Below are 25764 nucleotides of genomic sequence, written 5' to 3'. Positions count from 1 at the left end.
GAAAGAAACTTGCGTAATGTTAAGCAGCGTACAATATTCGTCTATACTATATTTTGAACTTCCAAGAACTTGCATGCCATTTCTTGCACGTTGTCTTACCTCATGTCAAATGGCCTTTATGTTGATTGATTGCTGGCAAAGTAAATGTAACTAAGCTATTGTACAAATGATTAAAACGATTAAAAAGATATCATACAATTAGAGACTTAGCAGTAGAACTAAGTAGTTTGGGCTAATGAATATATTTTAAGCATGTAACTTATTATATTTGTATGAAATTTACCTTCTTACAAAACATTTTTCATACGTTTTGTAGGAAAGCTACATCCCAATAACCAACCCCCGTAGATCCGCTACTTTTGTCAGGTAATATTTTGATAAAAAGCTAAGTTATCAAAATGAACTCAAAATCAATCAACAATATTTCAAAATGACAAACATACAACCAAACTTCGCTATACAAGGTGTTTCGAGACTTGCGAAATCAGAACTTATATTCAAGTATATTTCCTAAATTATAGTGTATTCGAAGGCATTATATAATTCTACACTACTATCTTAAGCCAGGGGCGGTTCAATCCAATCGTTAAAAATCTGTAACTTTTACAGGGGTAAACCTGTACAATCTAAAAATGGCATAAATAAATTTTTCAATCTATTTTTTAAATCGATAAATCGATAAAATTTATTGTTTACGAGATATGTGAATTTTCAGATTGTTGTACATGCCAAGGAAACCGTTCACCACAAAAAGATTCTGAAGAAAATTATCAGAAATTTTAATTATTTATTGAAAATTCTTACGCATTAGAAAATTTCCTGGAGAACTAATAATAAATAATAATAATAAATTAAGAAATTTTTCTACTACATACTGTCGAAGATCCTATTACTGACATAAAGAAAAACTTGAAAGAGGTTGAAAATTGAAATATAAAAAATAATATTTTTCCTAATAGGGGGCTTGGTCGGGAAGGTCCATTTGCATGGCCACCACGTTCCCCTGAATTGAATACAATGGATTACTTTTTTTGGGAAATCTTAAATGTTTGGTATATGCAACATCGGTAAACATAGAAGTTCGAAAAAGTATCTTCCGCAGACTCCGGAAGTGTGTAGTAGTGCAAAGTGCTCACTTTAAGCATGCATTATGGTTTTTTGTTTTTATTTGATAAGTTGAAGATTAACCAAATTTTCTACATTTCAACTTTTTTCTTATGTAGATAGTAACTCGATGTTCGACAGTATGTAATTCGATACCTCCTGGAAGAAATTTCAATTAATAATCACAATTTATGCTGATTTTCTTCAGAATTTTTCATAATGGCGGACAGTTTCCTTGGCATCTAGAACGATCTAAAAATCTACATACCTTCTAAACCATGAATTTTATCGAGTTAAACAAAAAATCATATGAAAAATTCATTTTTGCTATATTTATATTGTACATGTTGTCCCTGTAAAAGTTACGGATTGTTAACAACTGGACACGAGACACCCTAGCTTTCAGATAGTAATACAGAATTATTTATACCGTCAAACACATTTATTAACTTTTGAATCTACTCGTTCCGGTAACTACTATGAGGACATGAATACTGATGTTTTTAAAGAATTGTTCGAACAAATGATAGATCTTCTTCCTTGTCCAAAACCAAATAATTAAAAAAAGAGTTACGGAATTGGCTGAATTCAAAGAATATAAAATTTCATTCTGGTTCTGTGAGAGAAGAACTGTATTCTAGGTGCTGCAGAAAATCGTGGAATGACAGTGGTTGGATCTCCACCATATCATTCTGAACTAAACCTGATTGAACTATGGGCACAGATAAAGGAAGAAGTTTCAAGAAAAACTAATTCTTTTAAGAGAAGTGATATTAAACAGTTGTTTTTGAAGCCTGTATATAATGAGAAGCAAGAAAACTTGCAAAAGTCAGTTAATCATACGATTGAAGAAAAAGAGAAAACGTAGAAGTTGGACAATATTACTGTTGAAATGATCGATCCACTCGTTGTGAATATTGGTTGGGACCGTTCATCTGATTTCGAATTCTAAGAAGAGTTGAACTTATAGTATCAAACTTTGAACCCTTATACCTATATAACCAGTGTGACATAATGTTCTCAAAATACTACCCGCTATTTAAAACTAATAAGCAGGTTGATTAGGTGAAAATGTAAGTGTACACCCAATATATTCATTATATTTATAGAAATGTTATTGCATACCAAAATACTCGAGGTATAGAGTATAGAGAAAATAATTCAACTGTCAATTAAAAGAAGTGATACACCTATGGATTATTTTATTACCCTCTCATTCATACAAATAGATCATAGTTTTTACAAAAAATTACAATATTAGGTTAAAGTCCACTCATATTCAAAAATAAAGATTGGCAAAGAAAAATAATCAATAGATACACAAAAAACATGACCTTATACCTTTTATACTTATCATGGTGGGTGAATTAATCAGAGTTGATATTATTTCAACATTGCACATTCTATTAAAGATTATAAAAATTGAAACGCCAAGAATCTTTGTAAAATAAGTTTTTTCCAAATCTTTTTGGACAAGATACACTTTTAAAAATCATAAATAGACAATTTGATCCTTCTACAAGACAACCAACATATAGTTTCAATAAAGTTGGATTACAGACGTTTATAAACATTATTAAATTTTAAAATTATATTAATTGTATTTTGTATGAATATATATTTACTTGTAGTTTCAGTGAGTCCAATAGATGCAAAACAAAATCAAATAAAATATAATGGACAAGGTATGTATTGATATTCCACTTCTAAATTATATTAAAGTACCTACCTACCTTGTAGCAGATGAGAGATGCAGTTCAATTGAGATAAGTATCTCTATATTACATAAAATAGATGAATAGCCATCATTATGATAAAATAGTTACAGAGAATCAATTTAAAAAAATTGTTATTACGGAGTTCGGTATGCTAATGGACAAAGCTAAAGATTTTTCCAACAACATTCAACCTTATATAAGATACGAAATTAGGTAATTTTATACATTCGCGGTCACCTCGCTTCTGGGCTCTAGAAAATCGAAAAATCATCCTACTTCCAGGAATTTTTTTGAAATCTTCGTTTTTACGGCGGATTTACGAAAAAAATTATGGAAATAAAAAAAATTAAAACTTATATTGATTTCAGGGTTTTAAATGTTCATGAAAATGCACTCATTCACGTATAATTGTTGATAACTTTTTTCCAAATAATCAAATGAAGTTATATTTTTTTCATAATCTACACAAAAAAACTAACAAATTGAAAAAAAAATTGATTTATCATGTTTTTTCAATTAAATATAATAACAATTACTCTTAAAATTGACCTTTCCTCACATTTAATCGTTTGTAGCTTTCTTTATTAATAAATTATTAAAGTTATATGAACAAAAACATTTTCAAAATACATGAACAATATTAATAGTTAACTTGGAAAAATTGAAAAATTTTTACAATTAAAAAAAGTTCTTACTGTTAGAGACAAAAAATGAATAGAGAAATATTTTTCAATTTTTTTTCCCAAAATGTGTAGATTCATAAATAAATATATAAACTGAGTTTGATGCTTTGTAAAAAAGTTGTGAACGATTATATGCGAAGAAGTGCGTTTATGATTACATTTAAAGTCATAAAACATTATGAAATCTCCGGGTGAGAAATTTCCCATTTTTTCCGTAAATCCGCCGTAAAAACGAAGATTTAAAAAAAATTCATCGAAATCGGATGATTTTTCGGTATTCTAGATAATAAAAGAGGACCGTTAAAGTATAAAATTATCCGAAATTATAACGAAAATAATTATAATTTATAAAAAGGCGAATTAAAATATCAATTTATATCATTCCCATTTTCTAACTGATAATATTAAAAGAATACATTTCAATAAAATAGTAGTTTATATTGATGTTTCCAATATGATCCATAAACAGCTTAGTAGATACGTAGGTCAATGAACTTTAACAGAGAATTCTTAAAAGTCTTCCTTTCTTGAATCCGAAACTAACAAAAAACGAAGAATAACTTGAAAAAATTCATAGCTGTATGTGACAATATCTGTCTTTTTTCAATAAAACCTTTTGGTTTAGATTTTATATAATGTATTTTTTATTCTAATAAAATATATGATAACCTAGCAAAGAAAATAAAAACTGCTTGATATACTTTTATGATTCATAATTAAATATTCAATAAATATTGTTGATTAATCCAAAAGGATTTTCAATTTTTTTAGAACCCATCTCGAAGTAAATTTTTTTTATAAATATAATCAAAATTGGTTGATAATTTCATTATCATTGACCCCAAACTAAAAGTACGTTCCTGGTATAATCTATTTCAAAATTTAATCAGTAATGCGTAACAAATTTTGGCGAGTAAAAACAAATTGAATAAATATCCTGAAAAATGCATCAATATTTTTTTTTTAAATTAATAAGCAACAAAAAAAGAAACGCATTAAAAAATATAATCCTAATTATCAGCGATCAATAAAAAATATATATTTGAATGAAATACTCATATATCACACCTGTTACACAAAATATGAAAATATATAATGCGGCTTTAACTTTCTACTTGACTCGATTTGAACTGCCTTATCTCAATTCCACCCACCCCTATGTGATCGTGTACCCGAACGCACATATACGGGCAGCATTCTTTTAAAAAAGTGTTACGAAGAGTCAAAAAGTCGTCCTCTTTTTCTGGGGGGTCAACCACCCCACGGTAAAGAGTGCACGTGTATCCCCGTTTCAGTGCAATCACCCAAGACGAGAATCGAGTAAAATAGCAGTCAACACACCCATCACAATAAATTTGGGCCACTATTCGAGCCCTCAACATAAGAGCTAATATCTAGTCGGCCAGATGTTCTCAAATCACGTCTAAACGACCACCGCACCCAGTAAACATTTGAACGTTTGGGCATCCACAACTCCCAAGGTCACCGCGACTGTGTAGTGGTGGTATTCTCAGCCATAGTTGCGCGGGGCTCGCCGTCGAGTTCCATTTAGTTAGTAGAAGGGTGTGCACCACTGATAGTTGTTCTTGTTCAACCCGCACACTAGTACATCGTCTACCCCATTCCTAATGCACCCCGCGGCCCGTAAACATTGTGAACTGTCAACACTAGTGGTGTGTTTTTACATGTGCTGCAAGTAAACAATTTGTGAGACGTCAGGCAAGGCTTGATAGTTAGTTACAAGGACAATATATTGCGTAAGTGTTTTAGAATATAAGCGTTTTGCGCACACCCTCCTTCAAGGCGCATGACATAAGCTACAACATTATAATATTAGAGATTAAAATAATACCGTTTGAGATTTGTTTAAAACCGATTCACTGACTAAATAACTATTTTTAACACACCTTTAATTTTTAAATGACACATCCACTATGGCATATTATTTATGCAGCTAATTACACAACTTTTATTTGAATTTGTTAGAATATAATTTCTAAAGATTTCTCTTGGAAATTCATAATGGATACTATAATTTAATCTAACCACAAACCGTGTGAAATAGAATTATGTACAGGAAGGTAAGTATAACGGTGCATTTATGATATCCGCAGGTCTTACAAGGGAAAAACGCGATTGTGCGCTAAAAACATTCAAAGGCTTCGCGGTTCTTTGTACCCCGAGCTACCCCGATAAGTTCCGAACCCAACAGAGACAGACTATTATTTGCTGACATGGCGACTTGAAGTGTTGTGGTGTGTTTAGTTATCCTGTTTGGGGATTTAACCCTTTTGTTTTTAATGGTGACACTGTCAAAAGGTAATTACCATTGAATTATAAATCTTAATCACTATCCACTACATACATATACAAGTTTATTTAACGTCAATACTTGAAATAGTACAACTTTTAACGTTGCTTTGATTTACCCTGCTTTTTAAATCGATATATTTCCTTAAATCAATACGAAACCCTCATGACGTGCCCGCAGCATGAATTAATTCACCCACATTTTCATCGGAACATCGTTTACATGGTTATTTTTGTTCTCATAGTGGATTTAAATTTAGATAATTTGAAAAGGGTTGCGTAAACTCAGTCGAAACTGTAGAGTAGGCGGGGTGTAGCTTTGCACGACTTGCGAATTTTAAATATGGCGGAGGGCTGTGCCATTTTCGCTTCGAGGGTTGCCTATTTTAAATTAATTATTCTCTTCATTGTCAAATAAATATCAGAATCCGGCTGTAAATACATAACAAACTATTATGTTTATATTGCTTTATTGACTTCTTTACGGGAGGGGAGATTCACTATGATGTAATATGAGTTCAAGAACGATTCCGTATCTCTGGTGGACACCTGTGTGAATAATGTTCATCAATCAGGCCTTATGTTTCATATTACCAGTATATTTAGACCATCTTCTTATTGTTTTTTAGCATACATGAGATGAAAATTTATCTATTGCAATAAAAAACTTCTACATACATATTATAAGATAGTGGGTTTTCAGTATACAGGTTAATAATGAACAACTATGGAAAAATCTCTTTTTATTGTTAGACAATTTCACCTATTAAATAGATATAGTAGTTTGGTGAATACAAGTGCAACTTTCATGCGGTAAAAATATAATATATAAAATATCCATTAATAACTGGTTCCATACCATTTAATAACCTAAAGCTCAATAAAAAGTTTTTTTTACATCTCCATTTATAAAAAAGTTAATGGTTTAAAATATTGGAAATGTTTATTTTTAAGATTTATTCTATATAACTTCAAATGTGTTAAGTATGAATAATATATTATGTCAGAATAACATTAATTTGTCATTTCAATTAATATAATTTATCATTTTATACTTAATCTCCATTAAAACTTATTAAATTCAGACTCTTTCTGCTTGGATAATCATCCTGATGCTTTCAGGTATTCTTACTTTTGTTATGTTAAATATGTTTTAAATTGATTTCTAATGTTTCCATTAAAAAACTATTTACATACTTATACTGGAAATATTGTGCTTTTTAATTTGCCTTTTGCTTTCTTATTTAGTATTTCATTCAATTCCGTAAGTTTCCTAGTACTTAATTATATTTCAAACTACCATCTTCACAGTTGTAAAAGAACCTAATTATATATTATTCAATTATTATCCTATAATTGTATACTGATATCATCTACAATTGGAAGAAAAAATATCCTTGTATACAAGGCGCTAATATAAATTATTTTTTCCTGCTTGTTCAATACTTCTTTGGAAAGGCTTTTGTATGATATTGTAATTAATCATTTGCTCCTGAATGAAACCTAAACACTACCATTGTATACTTAATAACTTTTCATTTCTTCTGAGAAAATTCTTGAGCTTCAAATTTGTTTCTGTGAACTTTATTTTTAAAAATTGATGTTTTTCATATAAAGGGATTAATTATATGCTTATATGAATTAATTACCCAATCTTCAAGGAACATTATAAATTAAAGCATGTCGATACTAAATTATTTCTCTGTCATTACCTCTCAAAAGTATTTGACTACTTCTATTTTTATTTATATTTTAACAATACACTTTTTAAAACCATTTGATGAATATATTTTATTGTACCCCCTGCCAAAATACTTTATCACAGTGAAAAGGTAACTGGTTTTATTGTTATTTACTCACACATTGCCAAAAAATCAAAACATATGCTGACATTTCTTTCAATCTAAATTCATGAGTGACATTCTTTGTTTTAATGATAATAAGAATAAATATAATGCAGAATACCCTAACAAAAAATTTTGTAGTTAAAAACACTGGTCTACTCAAGGCAATCATAAGATTTCAAAATAGCAAGTTACTATGTCAAATGGACTGTTAAAAAATTTGTAACACCAGAAACAACTTGCAAGTTTCATTCTGGCACACCCAATTTTTAATAGAAATTACAGTTGTTACAAGTAAATGGAATAGGTTTTAAGTGCACCATTATCTCAGATAAAAGGAATCTTCTCAATACAGGCTAGATTATTATGATACAGTGGATGTCTCGAAACCACCAAATTGATCTGAGGAACACCAAAATATATCAACCAAAAATTGGGACTGATGAGCAAAAGTTTGTAACATTGAATAAAAGAATATAGTCTTCAAGGTGTTCTACTCTAGTCTACTGTGACTGCAGATGAATACAGTGCATTTTTTGACCCTTTACTGTCTTTACTGCTAAAAATAGAAAGAATTTCAAAAAAAGGCTACAAAACTAATACAAAATAGGAAGTACTTTTCAATACATTCTGAATGGTGGAAAATTACATTGAACAAGATGTTGAAATCATGAGATGACCAATTATTTATACTAATAATCAAATATAATTTATTCCTGTGTACTTCTTGATTTTCATTCAATTGAAGAAAGTATTGGAATTTTTAAGAAAATACCATAGTAAAACGAGTATGTATATAATTATACAATTATAATTATACAAAAATAATTTAGCATTTTAATTTACATGTGAAGAACAGAAAAATAAAATCATACAAATTTTAGCTATAATCATATCATTTTGAAGATAATATTATCTCGATATCTAACAATAGTGATAACATACAAAGAAATTCAAGTGTTTATAAATTATTTAAACAAATATGTTTACACTCTATTGAGGATCTGAGGAATGGTCTACAGATATTGTCCAGATATAATTTTTCATATTGAGGGAAACGAGATGAATTAAGGACTAGCAAATTTAGAATGTGTGCACCATCTTTGATTCATGAATAAATAAATACTATCAGAACACATCGTAAAACACCTTCAAAACAAAAGAAATGGAAAGTGTTTGATGCTAGCCTCCTTTTTAAGAAATTGTATTAGGTTAGGAAATTAAAACATGAATAAACAACTTGTTAATACATGCTAGTGAATATTACATAGTACAAGAATGTATTGTAAGGTGGATACCAATGAAGATAAACAATAGAAGAAAAATGAAAATGGCTAAATAAGAACATTCAATGAAAAAAATAATAGATGCCATTTAATTGATACAGGCACATGAAAATATAACCAAACAGATATGATAAATAAACAGAAGACATATAAAAACAATACTGAGGAGGGTATCCATACAGTAAATTGCAGTTGTGGGGGGAGGAAAATTAAATAATGAACCAAAGGAAATAAGATGTTCAAAAAGAAAACTGCGTAGTTTTGGATTGTTTTATTCTGAAATTATAATGCTGCTTCTGATATTTTTTTTTCAAATTACGTTTCGACTACAAAAGCTTATATGATTTCTGGATATCTCATCGGGGTAGCTATTTATTAGAAGTAGTATTTACTAGCTCAGGAATTCCTTTTTTTGCTAAGTAAGGCTTCCTTTGTTTATTAAAATGTTTCATTTTTGAAAATAAACCATTGCACATGCTCTCCATTTATTTCATATTTTAATTTATCTTATAATTTCACTGTTTTATGGCTTAAAATTTTATGGAACGAATGTATTCAATTATTATATCTGAATAATGTTTATTATTGATTAGTATAAATATTTCAAGCTTTTGAAATAATCTATTGAAGAATTCCTGCATTTTTTGTTCAAATTTTGCAAAAATTTACTTATGTTAAGTAGCAGTCCATGAAGTCCTATCAAAGAGATTCTCTAGTACTGTGTACTTATAATGAGAAGGGGTTCTTTGTGGCTACTGGTTAACGTCAACTGACTGTTGTCTTCTTGAAGATTTTATTCTTCTCCCTCAAAAAAAATTGATGTGTAATATAGAAGAGACATTATACAGAAATAAAATTAATAATACAGCAACAAATGTTTCCATAAAAAAGAAGAAAAGTGAAATAATTTTTCAAACAAACTTCATTATTCATATATAGTTGGTATTTGGGTTTAAAAAGCTACAATTAAGTTAGTAAGTTGGAAATATCTAGCAAAAGAATTTTAATTGTAAGTTTTTATTAAAAGTAAACAAACTCAGTATTAAATAAATAATTGATACCACAAATAACAAGTTAGATTTGAAAATGACTTTTTCACTGCATAACTAATTATATTTAATACGTATTTAAATATTTTGAAAATTGATTTGTAATTCAAATATAATAATTTCAACCACTAAAATAATCTTCAATTTATTAATGATTTTTAAACGACTTCATATTCTTATCTTTACTAATCTGTTGGACTTATTTTTATACAACATAGTAAACGAAGAAAACAAAACTTATTTGTACAAATTCTCATTTAATCATCAATATAGTGCAATATTTTTACTTTTCGACGTTTTATTAACTCTGCATACAGATAAAATTTGTAGGGACTAGATCTGGCGAATAGAGTGGGTACGAAGTATAATTAGTGAATTCAATGTTCAAAATTTAGATAATAACTAAGAGTATTACACAAAACTATTATGTATTTGAAGCGTCATTTCTGTCAACTGTTAAAATAAAAATACCATTATTCATTACATTTTTTCAAAATTCCGTGCCAATTCAGTCATCATAATTTGCAAGGACAATGTAAATGCCAAACATGACGCATTTGGTCAAATTGTTTCAATAACTAAATAATTAATCGTGTCTACATCAAAATAACAATAATAGTTAACCAAATAAATGGTCATTGGCATTTTATTTATTTTATACATTGCAAAAAATCATCCAGATGTTTCAATGACCACGACGTTTTGAAATATAAAAATATTTATGAGGACAAATTCTTCTTATGAAAAATATCAAGAGCTGAAAAATTAATGGTTGTGAGTCAATCGAATGAAGATACTGCCTTCATTTTCCAACGAGCAAATTTAGAAAGTTGAGAACTATGAATGTTTCAAACATTCATCTTCTATTAAGTTGGAATTTTATTGCGTACCTTCAGTCTGAAGACATTAACTTGGTTATCAAAACGCGAGTCAGACAGTGTAATTGTGAGTGTAGATCCAGTGGTAGTGTAAACAATGTGTTCAATATTCATCTTCTATCTAGGAAAGTGTCAATAGGTAAAATATTACACTTGTCTGGCAGGGCTCAAACGTTGTCAATCAAACCTATATAGATAAATCGCTTCGAAGCAGATTTTTAAGAAAAGTGCTTAAGCTTAAGCAATAAGGAAATCTTTCGAAGAAGAAATGTTAAGATACAATTACTTAATAATTTTGTTATTTGTCCTTTCGAGATGCTGGTGTCCAACTGTGTTTTTTATTCTGTAGTGATAGTTTTCATTATTCATATTATCTTCGTATCTGTTGTGTGGTTTTTCTCTTTGTTTCTAAAGCATCGGTGAATATAGTCCTAAGTCCTATTGATACATTTTGTCCCTTACGATGTCCCACAAGCGCCTCGATATTCTAGTTGCTTTCTGGACCTGATTATCTTGCTTAATTCCTACTCATCTGCTCGTTATTTCACCATAAAATTAATTTGGATTGTTGGATATCACCATGATTTTTGTTTTCTCACTTTATATATGCAGACTTGGAGCCATTGTGTTGTGTCTCCATTTCTAGAATAGTTTCATCTCCATAGCATGAGAATCTCGGGGAACTTAGATTTCATTTCGAATTCAACACTAACCTTGACAACTGCCGTGTAGACTCCAGTGGAAATTGTTCTGATCATTTTCTTCTCATATCTTTCTATCTGTTATATTTAAAAGTGTAGTGGGTCTGGTTACTGTAGAGGGATCACCCCATATCAAATCAATTCGGGGTATAATGACCCCCTAAGAATTTAACGAAATTTGGTGCGAAGGTTGTCCTCATAGAGATTAAGAAAAATGCCAATTTTTATCAAATATCTCAAACGGTTTATAAATGCAGCTATGTAAAGTACGAGGGTCGATGACAGAATGACATTTTCCGCCACTACCCATGGAAAAGGACCTTGTGATGGAGATGAGGGCACAATGAAGAGATTTGCTGCAAAAGCAAGCCTACAACGTCCATATGAAGACCAAATTTTAACACATATCCAACTTTATGAATGGGCAGTTGAAAATTTATCTGTCATTAGTTTTACCTTCTCCACCCAAGCTGAGTATGTTGAGTGTGAATAACCGTTTCAGCCAACCAATAATTTCAAATCTATAAAAGATATATGTAAAAATATTCTCTGAAGATATAACAGAGGGAGCAGTGACCAACCAATACCCAGAAAAACTGCAAATGACAGAAGTTAGTAGATATATAACAGCTATATATGAGGTTTGTTCCACCCTGATAGTCGGGACCTTTCTCGGAACGGTTATGAGAAGCGTTTATAGATATTTTCTGCGCAATATCTGGCTATGCACGATTCTTGTAACAGTACTTGCTATCAACCAAGTATCGAAAATTCCGTCCCGAAAACGGTACCTAAGTCGGTTGGAACTCAAAACAGAATCGTTCGTATAAAGGTAACCGCCCGGTTTGAACATGTAATCTCTATTGTGTAGAATCTTCACCGCACTAAGGACGCTTTATTGGTGGGTTGGAACGAACTTATGATCAATATTGATGACTGGTATGTGTTAGATAAGAATGAAGAAGATTAACTAAAAGTGACTTCTCTGCATCGTGCTGGTTCTTCATCATTGCGCTGAGATCAGTTTCCAAAGAACTCAACTTATCCACCTTCTTAACAGTGATTATGCCCTTATTGAGTCGCATTTACGTTATGCCCTTCGCTTCTGGGGTACGTGTGGTACGACTCAATTTGAGCGAATCTTCAAACTACAGGGCTCACGAAATAGACTTCTTTAAAATATTAAAAATTCTGATTCTTCCTTCCTTATTCATCTTTGAATCCGTTTGCCTAATTCGTTAGCACCCTTCTCCAGTTTCAGAAAGATCGTTGCTCAGCTATCCACTTAGGAACGCGGAGCACGTCCTTTACCTACCTACTCCACGTTCAGAATTAGTTAAGGGCTCAATATTTTACATTGCAAAAAAATGCACAATCACTTGCCAATAGAAATCAAATCGATATATTTTCCTGCATTCCTCAATAATTTGAGGGTATATTTACTAGAAAGTACCTTCTACTTTCTAGACGACTCCTATGTTAATAATAATATTAAATTCCGGAGATGCCGCTAATTATTACCTATAATTTTGTTACTCATTGTGGTTTTCATATGTATATTGAAATTTTATTTTTATATTTATTTAGTTATTTTATTAGCTTTTATAAGCTTTTGTCTACAAAATGTAACAATTTTTTGACAATAAAGCATTTCTCTCTCATCATTTTCATATTTAAGAAAACCGGACATATTTCGGATACCACTGACAGATGTACTTTGTAAAGTTGATCGCACTACTCCTACAGGAAGGAATTATGTAATAACATCTGAAGAAGTCGTTATAACTTCACAAAAGATATGAATAATTTTTGCCTACGATGTAATATTAAATAATCAATTTTAAGTTCATGATTTACGAGTATGTAATATAGTAAAGAAATCAGTAGTAGGTAGTCTGAATAATAGTTTCTTAAAACTTCCCTTGTAAAAATTATTATTCAACTATGAACCCATCGGCTTCCCACTTTGAAATTGCAAGAATCCCTTACCAAAAGTATATTCTTTTTATAGGAATTTTTTGAAAATTTTCAAAAAGACAAGAAAATCAAAATAAAAATTTTGAATTTGATTTTTGAAAAAAACTGTATGACAAAATACGTGGTGCTCTGAATCAAAAGAAGGCCGTAATTTGAATAAAAAATTGGTATTTTTCTTAATATTTGTGAGAACAACCTTCACTAAAATTTCGTTAAATTCTGAGGGGGTCAAGTAATTTTTTATCCCCACAAGATTCTAGATTTTTCATTATCGCTTGCTATTCTACTTGGTTTTATGCTTTTCAGGCTCCTAAATATAAAAATTCTTCGCCCATTTTGAAAGTATTCTGTTTACTACTACTGTCACCATTGTTAATTGTTCTTCTTCTTTTTGTCCCATTACCATATAATTTTATTTGCCTATTGTATATATCTAGACAATACATTTGTTACATGGCTTTTTGAGTTCTCCAGTATAATCAAGATATTTTTTATCTTTGTCATAAACTACCAAACAATAACATCAGTTTTAAATCTAATCATTTGCGCCTTTGCTCAGAGGAATTTTATTTTGATTTCTTTTTCTTTGTAATCCATGATTGTTTTTAAGCTATCATTAAATAATTTCATACTATCATTAAACAATTCTTTAATTGTTGGACCTACCCAATGCATAATATTAGTAAGCCAAAAGAATTGTGTCCTCCCCAATCATTTTTCTTCTATTTTGCTATGGATAATTAATTGGGGGAAATGATATTTACACCCCGTGACTATATTTTCAAAATATGTATACTTAGATATGTTTAATTTAGATTGACAGCTCGAAAATGTCAATAGGAAAGAAAATAATCAAAAGGTTATTGTACTTAAATAGTGTAAATTTTATTAATATAATTGTTGTGGTTGGTAGTTTGTTATTAATCTATATTTTTATGATTTCAGTGTAATCCAGAAATAGTAATCCCCTTACATTGCCAATGTCAAGCCAACCCTATCGATACCCGCAACAAATACCGTATCTAAAACCTGGAATAGCAGCACCTGCGCCAGCCATGTCTTCCCAACGTTTTTGTCTCAGATGGAACAACCATCAATCCAATTTACTCTCAGTATTCGATCAGTTACTCCACGATGAAAGTTTCGTTGATGTAACTCTCGCAGTGGAAGGACAATTGCTCAAAGCCCATAAAATGGTACTATCAGCATGCAGTCCGTACTTCCAAGCACTGTTTATCAATCATCCTGATAAACATCCAATTGTGATATTAAAAGACGTCCCGTATAACGATATGAGATGTCTGTTAGATTTCATGTATCGAGGTGAAGTTAGTGTCGACCAAGATAGGCTGACTGCATTTTTAAGAGTTGCTGAAAGTCTAAGAATAAAAGGTCTAACGGAAGTAAATGAAGAAAAATGTGATACAATTGCTTCCTCGCTCACACAACAAAATTTACAAAATTTGCCAAATTTACAAAGATTGCAACAAAGTAAAAGGTTTGGCAATCATTTAAATATGTTAGGTAACGCTTTACTACAACCTAAAAGGAAAAGGGGTAGGCCTCGGAAACTCTCTGGATGTTCTAATGGACCTGATGATTATGACAAGGATATTGTACAAGGTAGTCCGGAAATGTTGGAAGTTAAGATGGGAATGGATAATTTTGCGGGCAATAATTCAGATACAAGTGTTGGAAAGAACGAAGGTGATTTGGATGAAGAAAAAGTAAAAACGGAACCAGAACCTGTAGCCGGATCCTCCAACGATCAGTCAATGTATAATAATAAACTTAACGAAGACTTCCATCCTTCCGGTAAGTCTTTAATATAATTTATTAATATATATATATATATATATATATATATATATATATATATATATATATATAATCTAAATAATTTGCCTAAATTAATTAATATCTAAGCTGAGCCCTAAACTAATACCTAAAAAAGGCAAAAGTATCATTCAAAAGGAAGAAATCCGCAATCGTTATTATTTATGTTGCAACATTCGGGTGTTGAATGTGTCAAAGAATGCTTTGTTCCCATATAAAACAAACATTGAAATAATACAGCCTTCAATGCTACAAAAACTTAGCTTTTAAAATGTTCTAAGTAGTTCCATGACAACGAAAGATACACTTTCAATTTTTAGTTCTTATTTCAATTTTTTTGTGATGTTTATGATATCAAAGCTAAATGAAACTGGGGAAAACAGATATAAAGGAGAGGAAATTATTTAGGAAAATATTAGAACGGAAAAAGAAGGGTGGCGTATGGAAAAGAAGAAATAAAGAACCTGTATGAATAAGAAATTAGTAAAATTATAAGATACAGAAGATTAGGATGGCTGGGACACTTAGAAATAATGCCGGAAACTAGAGCAGCAAAGAAAATGACCGTTATAAATATGGAAAACTCAAAAAAAGATGGTATACCGAGGCAGAAGGAGATCTAATGTACGGAGGAGTTCAGGATTAGAAGGCGAAGACAAGAAATAGAAAAGAATGGAAAAATATTATTACCCTGCTTTGGGCTTAGATGGCTTGTTTATAGCGCGATATATAATTGTTTACGTGGTGGGATAGTGGCAAAATTAAACACGATAATGTACAAACTCTAATATATTTCCGAGCTCTCGAATACTTATGTATTCATCGCCTGGGACTGAAATTATGGTCGAGTACAATATAAAAATATGTATAAAAGTATAACAATAATAAAAATTACTTACATTAATTAGTTTAGGTTTATCAATTTCAAAATTCATTATTCAACTCGACGCTTGATGGAAATATTAAGCGTATTGATTCTGGTTGATATAGAAATAATTTTTATAGGTTAGATAAGATTAAATCGTAAATATATTAGAGCTAGTACACTTTGGTGTTTAATTTTGCCGCAATCCCACTACGAAAACACTTATTAATTGTATATTGTGGCAAAATTAAACACCAAAGTGTACTTACTTTAATATATTCAGAGCGTTCGAATACTTATGTATTCATCATCTGGGAAATAGTTAGTTAAGATTCGGTGGTTTTAAATTGTGTAGTTTCTTGTTAACACATAAAATTCATTTATTTCAATATTCAATATACAAATTGGCGCTTGATATTGAATCTTGAAATCCACGCATTTCATGTTTTTACAAGAAATCACACAATTTAAAACCGCCGAATCTTAACTAATTATTAGATGATGAATACATAAGTGTTTGAAAGATCGGAATATATTAAAGTAAGTACACTTTGGTGTTTAATTTTGCCACAATCCCACTACGAAAAAGCTTAAATATATATATATATATATATATATATATATAATGTCCACTTAAGTTTGTAGTATATAGGAAACTTTATTTTTGTGTATATTACGAAAAATAGTTGTTCTTCTGTATGGTTCAAAAACTAAAACTAACCGATTATAAAATTTTTCACTCGTATAAGAGGTATAGTAAAAATATGAATTCCACTCAAGAGGAAACTACCTTAATTTTTTATAATATCGAATATTATATATCATTAAGAAAATTTATTTAAAATTGTTAACTGCGCTTAAATATACAGCCAACAAAATGTTGAAAGAAATGATGATTTTGTACATTTTCCTATTGTCAACTCGTTGAATAGTAAGTTCATATTGATAAATTTTCCCATGATATTTACATATCCGACATTAAACGTTGAACACATATTTAAAAGTTACAATAAATTCTAAGTATAGATGCCTGTGGTATTGAATTTAGAAGAAAAAATAGAAATTGTGTTAATTGTGGATGATTATCATTAATCATATGGGGAAGTAGCTGAAATATTTAATAACATACATCAAGAAAACAATATACACCATACAACAGTAATGACTATTATGGAAACATTTAAAGTACATGAAAATAAATTCGATAAGAAACGTGAGAAAAACGTAGCACTTGAAATCTTGGTAGTCTTGGAGATAGTAGTTCGCAACTGAGATCGCTGCTCTTAAACGAAATAGTTCGTCAGCTCCCAGCTCGAATCAGTGAAAGCAGATTTTTCGCTCGATTTGATTCATCTCTGGCTACATGTGATCAAATTATGTTATGCTGTACTTTTACCTAAAAATTGTTTACTTTAAAAACCTACGATTGAATAGTAGGGGTTTTTCAATATTAGAGATGATGTTGCGTCGGTTCTTATTCAGATTTTCTTTTAAACCTTGAATTTATTCTCTTCTCTTCTTTTCGGCATTGACGCTCTTCTTCAATTTTTTGGCGCCGATGCTGCTGGTTCTCTCAGGTGAATTTAGTATTTTTCTCTGGCTTCGTCAAGGCACAAGATTATTTGAAATAATGATTTGTTTTAAGTTCGTTTTACTTTGATCAAAACAGTATTTTAACCAGATATTTGATATTTTTAGTAATAAAACAGTGCTGGAAGGAAAGTAAAAGAGTATTAAAACAGCTTTTATTCAATTTCTTTTCTTTGTAATTGCAAATAACAAAATAATAGTCCCGTAGCAATACAACTTTACATTGTGGTATACATTTTATGTACCTTTTCATTTAGCATTTTATTATACGTTAAATTGTTAAATAATAAATTTTGTCATGTGTATCAATTATTTTATAACATCAACAAAATGTTGCAATAAAGAAGTTGGAAACTAAAATGTTATCAAATTTTTCAAAACAAATCAGTTAATTTTCGTTATTATGAAAAATTAAGGTACTTTGCTCTTGAGTGGAATTCATATTTTTAATCGTACCTCGTATACGACTGAATATTTTTTAAATCTGTTGGTTGTATTTTGGTTTTTAAACCATGCAGAACTTTGTACAAAAAATAAGTTTTATTTGCGAATATGGTGCGATCTTAAGTGGACACAGTTTATACAGGGTGTTTCGGGACTTGATGCAAAAAATTCGGGAGTGAGCAGATGGCGTGAAAATAATGCTGTGACATAATTTTCTCATACCACTTGTTTCTGATTTATAGGAGTTTAAAATTGCGAAATCAGAACTTATATTTTTAAACTAATACATTCGAACATCCGTAACTTTAACAGGGAACAACCTGTACAATCTAAAGATAGCAAAAGTGAATTTTTAAATAGATTGTTTATCAAAAAGTTACAGGACGTATTAAAACACAATCAAACATTTCTGGCTGAACTATATACTGTTGAACATCGACATTACTTACATAAAGAAAAAATTGAAATGTAGCAAAATTAACTTGGTTAGTCTGCAATTTATCAAATAAAAACAAAAAAACTATAATAAATGTTCGAAGTGGGTACCGTGCACTTCAACACACTTCTAAAAATCTAAATATTTCCTAAACCATTTATTCTATCGAGTGAATCAAAGAGTTGTTGAAAAATCGATTGAAAAATTTATTTTTGCTATCTTTATATTGTACAAGTTATCCTTGTAAAAGTTACGGATGTTCGAATGTGTAAGTTAGAAAATATAAGTTCTGATTTAGCAACTTTAAACACCTTTAACTCAGAAACAATGAGAAAATTATGTCACAGCATGTTTTTCACCTCATCTACTCACTCCCTAATGTTTTGCATTCAATAAAAAAAAACTGAAATTATTCGAGGATACTCTACACATTCTACGCCGTCGTGCTTTCGTAATCTAGTTTGTTTTAAAGACCCTACTATTACACTTTAATATACTATGTTGTTATTTTCATGGTACCTGAAACTTTTTTAAAAATAGTTTATGTGTCAGAGATGGAAATAAATTTATATTAATAGCGTAAATTATAAGTAAAAACGGTTTTTAAAAACCGGCTTTTTCCCAATCGTCTTTTATACCACTATTTTGGAATGATTGATTAGCCTGGCATATAAAAAGAAATTGACCGTGTACTGTATATATGGATATCGATGATTATTTATTAAACATATTTACCGAAAACATTATAGTATGATGCTAATTATGAAACTATGATGTAACAGCTTTCCTTCCAATTATGTATATACACGTTCGGGCCAATTGGCGGAACACTGAATTTCTGGCTTAATTAAGACTTATGAAAAATTAACTGAAATTAAGTTTTGTATATTTTATATGCTTCTAATGATGCAGATTTTCTATTTATGTTGAGATATTTGGTATCTATATAATTATATTTGATTAGATTTGATATTGCTGAATGTACTGATACCAGGTTTAGTGGGTCTCTGATTTACGATTTACTGTTTACTATCAAATTCAATGGTAAGGTAAAATAATGATCATACCACCAACTTGATCGACATCTTGTGCCAAATTTGTTTTCTAAATTCAAGTTTGGAAAATTTCGCAACCAAAATATATTCACTAATTTGTTCGACCTTCTGTAATTGTTTTTGACCATCCCTGAAACGGTGGAACGATCTTTCAGTGTCTTGAAAGTGTCTGTTTTAACAACGTTTATCATATTCAGCTATACAAGCCATTGAAAATGATGCGATTTAAAACAATAACACTTTGAGAAGACTTGAATCATGTCAAATTAAGTTACTGTCTCATTATTTTTATTCAGACTTCCTTCGTGTGTTTTGTTTATACGTATTTCTTTGTTCGTAATAGTTGTATTTTTCTTTATTTCTGAATTAAATAACCAATGAATAACAATTGTATTCAGTTTTCCTGGCATTTTCTATTAAGGCCCTGTAGGTGCAAAAATCAAACTAGTAACATGAAACAATCTCTTGAATGCCATATTTAGTTTTAGATTTTACCTTCTAACGTCCAATGCGGATTATTATCCGACCAATATCACCAATTATGTCGATTCACAAGCAAAATGTTACCTTATGGGAAAATACAATGCTATTCATAAATGTATTATTTATTTCAATTTCACTCATAATTGTTTCATAAAACTGTAATTGTTTAACAGATCCATCCATTATTTGAATCTTTTTGTAATTGCATTTTTTGTAAGAATGAAAATCATGGCTTTAAGTATACTTTTTACAAATCTTTCTTCAATATCATTATTTATTGTAATTTTTGATATTGAATTCTTAGGTTGTCATACTTAATACTTAATAGGAACAATATGAAGGTTTTTATATAAAAATAATATGTCCGCACAATATTTACACGATTTCTTCATGAAAATCAGACCAATTCTATTTTTTACAAATACTCTAGGGATAAAATTTGCTCCGTGTTAAATGTGAATCTTAAAAATTATTAATTCTTAAAAACCGATGGTACCCGTTAATTTATTCTACTAAATATACTATTTAAGAAATGAAAGTACGTACTTACTTCGAATTAATCTTCACAACAAAACCGATTACTTGTACTTGATAAAACAGTATTCCTTTCACTCTCCATAAGATCAGACCATATCTTTCGTAAGTTTTCTCCCTCACGGTTACTTAAAAATAATTTATTTGGTGCAGTAATAGTGGTGTTGGTACATTTTGTTGCAATACAATATTTATAAAGAACATTTTTCAATCCGAACTACGACATCTTAACAAAAAATACAACTAATATGACGCGGAAGGATGGTAAAACAAAGTAACGTGGTGTACTCAATCGGCGCTGGTGACGTAATTAAGCAATTGGCGCGTTGCATGAAGAAGTTAGGGCGGAGTAAAAATATTATAACGTTTTTCGTATTTATTTACACTCCTTTTCGTGGGGTGAATTACGTTCTTAATTTATTTACACACTATTCAATACACTTAGTTTTTCCTAGAAATTATTTAGAAGAAATATTGTAAATAAACCGCCCGCTATAATAAAAAGTTCTAAATGGAAACATCAAAGGCGCTTCCGCAATTTATAAAAAATGTGAGACGCCGCGCGAATTTGCCGAATTTTTGAAATTCCATTGTAGCTGGACAGGGCCAGCCTGAAGACCCATTTTGCGAACTTGGTTGTAACAATATCACACTTTTAAAAACTGCCAAATTTATGTTACGGCGTACCCAATCATTTAAAAATTCAAACCCGACATCATTTTCAGAACCATTACCTAGGATATTGATATGAGGACTTACAATTGAATTTGATGTTGTTAAACTGTAATCAGACACCCACTGAACCATAAATCCAGTAATGTTATGTCCACTCAAAAAAAAGTAAATACAGGGTAACTCAATTAAAATATTACCTAATGTTGTCATAGTTAAAAAAAATGTGACAAACACCACTAAATACTATACGAAATATACAAAAATTTTATTTTTCATAAGAGTTCTAATTAACCTGCAAATTCGGTGCTTCTACCATTTTACTCGAACCTGTATAAATGAAACATCATAAATATAATTATGTTTATATGGAAAACTACTTGTAACAATGTCTTAAAAAAATTTGAGCATTATTACGTAATTAGGATACGAACACACCACGTTTTAATAAATTTGCAATTTTCAGAATTTGTTTATTATTGCGATATTTTGAGTGAAGGGAAAAGCTATAGTGGTGTCTAATAGTGAATTTTTTTTAATATTGTGCATCGTTTACGAGGTGAGTTATCAGTATATTTATAGAGATAAGGGAAGAGTTAATGGAATGAGCCAATTTTTTTGTAAGTAGGTTAGTCTGTTAGAAAAAAAAAGCGAATTCCACCGATATTAAATACATTTTATTAACCTATACAGAGGTATAATTTTTTATATAGATTTCTTCAATTTCTTATTTCTTAGACCTTTTGATATATTAATACTTCTTGTTCTTGCTTTTAGGTCTCTTTTGTTTTAAACTTTGTCCAGCTTTCATGAATTATTGAAAAAAACCAATTTTAAAACAGAAGAGACTTAAAATCAAGAACATTTAAAAGCATTAATTTTTTATATGTACAGATATTATTCAATGGAAAATTTGCTGGTAAGAACAATAATAAATTTAAAACTTCACATTTGAAATTGCATATACACTGCTGTCCTTAAGTTTGTTAGCTGGTTAAAATCTATTGTTAGACAAATATTGTAAATTTGTTTGTATCTGTTTAAAATGAAAAATAGTTCATAAAGAATAGAGAAATTAATATTTTCAATTATTGTTTTTTCATTTTATCATATTATTGATCGTATTAAATTAATTAAATCATTGTGAAATTCACACTACCTTAGAAAAAACGCATGAAGAAAGGAAATCCTAACCTAACCTAAAAATGTTTTGATAATTTTTAAAAATTGTTTAAATTACGCTATACATCTGATTCTTTTTTCAAATTGCTCGTTTTTGTACGTACTTTCCAAAAACAAATATGGGTTTTTTGAAAAGGTTTTCAGAAAAGGATCAGGAATTTCATGGTTTTTGGATTTTTTATTTTCGAACTTAAGTCTCATTTTTTATTCTAAATGTACTGAAAAAAATTAACAAAATGAAGAAAAAAGATAATTGAAGATATTTTTCGATTTTACATGACCAACAATAGGGTGGACTCCACTTCCAAATAATAACCAAAATAAAGTTGTACGATTTTAATTATTTTATTCAATATTCTCAACCTAATTTGGTACAGATGTACTTAGCTGTTTCATTTGTTTTCAAAACGCGGCTTAGAATTTAATTAACGGTTATATTTGAAAGAATTTGGAAAGTGAGTTAATAGTTGAAAAGTTGAAACATTTTGTAAAGTGACTCATGGAAGTTGAAGTTGATAGGGAAACGTAATGATCTTCAGCAGCATTGTTGAAATCATGTACTAGTAGCACTAAAGGCGATTCTACTCCACTTTTTGCACGTAACCTTCGGAAACAGTGGCTGTATTTATAGCTTGGTGCTAAATTCAGTTCTTGGTCTGTTTTTTATATATATCATTTTGGTATTCGAAAAAAGCATGTCTTGTACGTACATGGTTCAAACTGTATATTTATTACAAATTTGATACAATTCTTTTGTGACAGTGCCTGAAATTGTATTCAAAAATGCAATCTTTCAAAAGATTTTTTATACTTACCTTTATCAGTAAATACTTTTCAACAAGTACATCCTTTAGGTTAAACTGAATTGTTGAATTTCTTCAGAGGTTCAGTTTTTCCTTTCAATAATGAAACAAAGTTTCCAATAATTATGGAACTCATCAGCATCTTAAACTGCGACCCTAATGCTGTTAGTTTTTTGTGTTAACTATTCCAAAAAAGTTATTTTAGGAAAATTATTCACTTTGGTTTGCATTCTCCAATCCTAAGCGAGTCCATATTTTTGTCTTGATGAGCTTGATAGCGAAATAACAGCATCGCGTCGTCAATATAGAAAAAATTCCGTATGAATTTGGCATGCAACAAAAGCGATGAAGCACCCGTTTATCCTAAACTGGTCGAGTAGGAATGTCAGAAACCTAGTACTTTCGCCAAAATATTGCTCGCATAGCCTAATGGGATGCATACGACTTCAACTAAATCTTTTTCGGCTAATATCATGTGTGATTTATTATATTGACCGTCCTTCACGTGGATTTACTGTTTGAATTACAGATGATGAATCTATATGCACTTCATGGATCTAAAACGAAGTACAGTAGCTTGATATAGACAGTGTGGTCACATGAGAGTGGCCGCCATGTTTAACCCAAACTACGACAAAAAATAAATTATTTTCGTATTTTTTTAGTTAAAAATGAAATTGGCTTTTGAAAAGTTTTTGATTAAATATTTGAGAATATAAATTACAATTTTATAAGCGTTTTTATGAGAAGAACAACAATGCTAAATCAGTCGAGTTTGGGTTAAACATGGTAGCCACACTGTCTCTATCAAGCACCTGTAAAACGAAGAACCTAACAGCGTCATCTCTTTTGAACCTTAGTATTTATAATATAGCAAAAATTTGTAGATATCTTTTTTATTGGCCCAGTTTTAAATAATGTTCTTGTTGAAAATGAATTCGCTGGGTATGAAGGATTCCTGTGCTCCTGGCAGTTTGTCTTAAGAATCTTCAATCTACAACATTACCACTAAGTTTAAACGTTGCCATGGTGAGTCCTTCAAAATATCTCACTCCTCGACCTTTGTCCACTTTTCATTTGTGCATCTTCATCTTTTGGTATCTCATCATAGGAAAAATGTACTAGTTACAATAAATTCGGAGCTTTCCTACGATTTTGACGTGCATCGGTTTTTTCCATGCTTGTCACTTTCTTCGAATTATGTCATTTGCGTGGTAAAAATATGATTTAGTAATTCTTTAGAATATCAGTCTGCTACATAAAAAAATATTTGAATTACTTTGCAATTACTCACAACCATAGTAAGACAATTTTTTGATAGCTTAAATTACTAACACAGTTTTAAAAAATTATCCACGCCATTTTGAACGAGTTTAATTTTATGTTACAATTCCACTGTTTGATATTTAAAAACTGAGTGCGTCTCTTGAATACTTAATAAATTAGGACAATTAAAAGATTCTCTAATGAACGAGAAGATAATATTTTCCAACAACTGTTTCCACGTTTTTTTCGTCATCAATAATTGGAATACTGCCCAGATTGACAGTACAATTTTAATTTGTTGCTAGTATGTCTTGTGTGATGTTTGGAACAAACTGACCTTCAAAGAAAGAGGTCAATTTATCAATAAAATTAGCATCTCACTTTCTAATATTTCATATAGTGCTACTTTCCTTTTCTGAAGCAGATTCTGTCAATATAAATAAAAATTAGTCGCAAATATTCTGAATCCTGTCAATTTTTATTTTCTGTTAGGGTTGCAGCAAACCTCAACTTTCTTCCTTCGATGGAAGGTTATTATTTTTCAATTGCAATACAAATTTTTTACTGAAAATCTCTTAAAATCCTGTACGCTATTGATATAATTCTCTAATCGCTAATATATGTGCAAACGTTACTGGTGTAATTTTGTCATTGGTAAAGCCTCCATAAAAATCTAATGGAATCAGATTGGATTATATTGTTGGTGCCTCAATTAAGCACCTTCTCTCCATCATTCGATTTGGAAACATTTCATTAAGATGCGCTCGTATTTTTGTAACCAATGAGTTGCGATACTAATTACAGATAAATAAAATTCTTAATACCAGGGAAACGGTTCAGTATGAGTTTGAGTAAATTTTTTAATCCAACGATGGATGTAGTATCATTTGACGTGCCCATGTTATGTGTACCTAGCTTTATAAGAAATTAGGACTACTTCGTGAAATTCCAGTCTACGATTAGATTCACCTTCATTAACCACGTTCAAATTTCGCATCTCCATGGGTGTGTTTTTGGCACATAGCAAAATGTTTTATCAACTTAAAAA

The 25764-nt window shown here is 30.1% G+C and overlaps 1 protein-coding gene across 6 annotated transcripts in view; it reads left to right on the top strand.

The window, feature by feature from the left end:
- The first annotated feature begins 3889 nt into the window (after nt 1–3889).
- LOC130442461 (protein tramtrack, alpha isoform-like) overlaps nt 3890–25764 on the top strand; it is a 78186-nt gene continuing 56311 nt past the window's right edge. For 4 of the 6 annotated variants that reach the window (XM_056776584.1, XM_056776586.1, XM_056776589.1 and 1 more), the window contains exons 1-2: nt 5602–5824; nt 14496–15365. In XM_056776584.1, the coding sequence (XP_056632562.1) occupies nt 14531–15365 (835 nt within the window). In that variant the 5' untranslated portion in view covers nt 5602–5824; nt 14496–14530. Of the gene's footprint in view, nt 5263–5601; nt 5825–14495; nt 15366–25764 lie in introns of those variants that run through there. The other 2 variants (XM_056776585.1, XM_056776588.1) reach the window with 1 other exon arrangement.

The sequence above is a fragment of the Diorhabda sublineata genome, chromosome 4 (genome assembly GCF_026230105.1).
Source record: "Diorhabda sublineata isolate icDioSubl1.1 chromosome 4, icDioSubl1.1, whole genome shotgun sequence".
Lineage (NCBI taxonomy): Eukaryota > Metazoa > Arthropoda > Insecta > Coleoptera > Chrysomelidae > Diorhabda > Diorhabda sublineata.
This window is presented reverse-complemented; position numbering and strand designations above follow the sequence as displayed.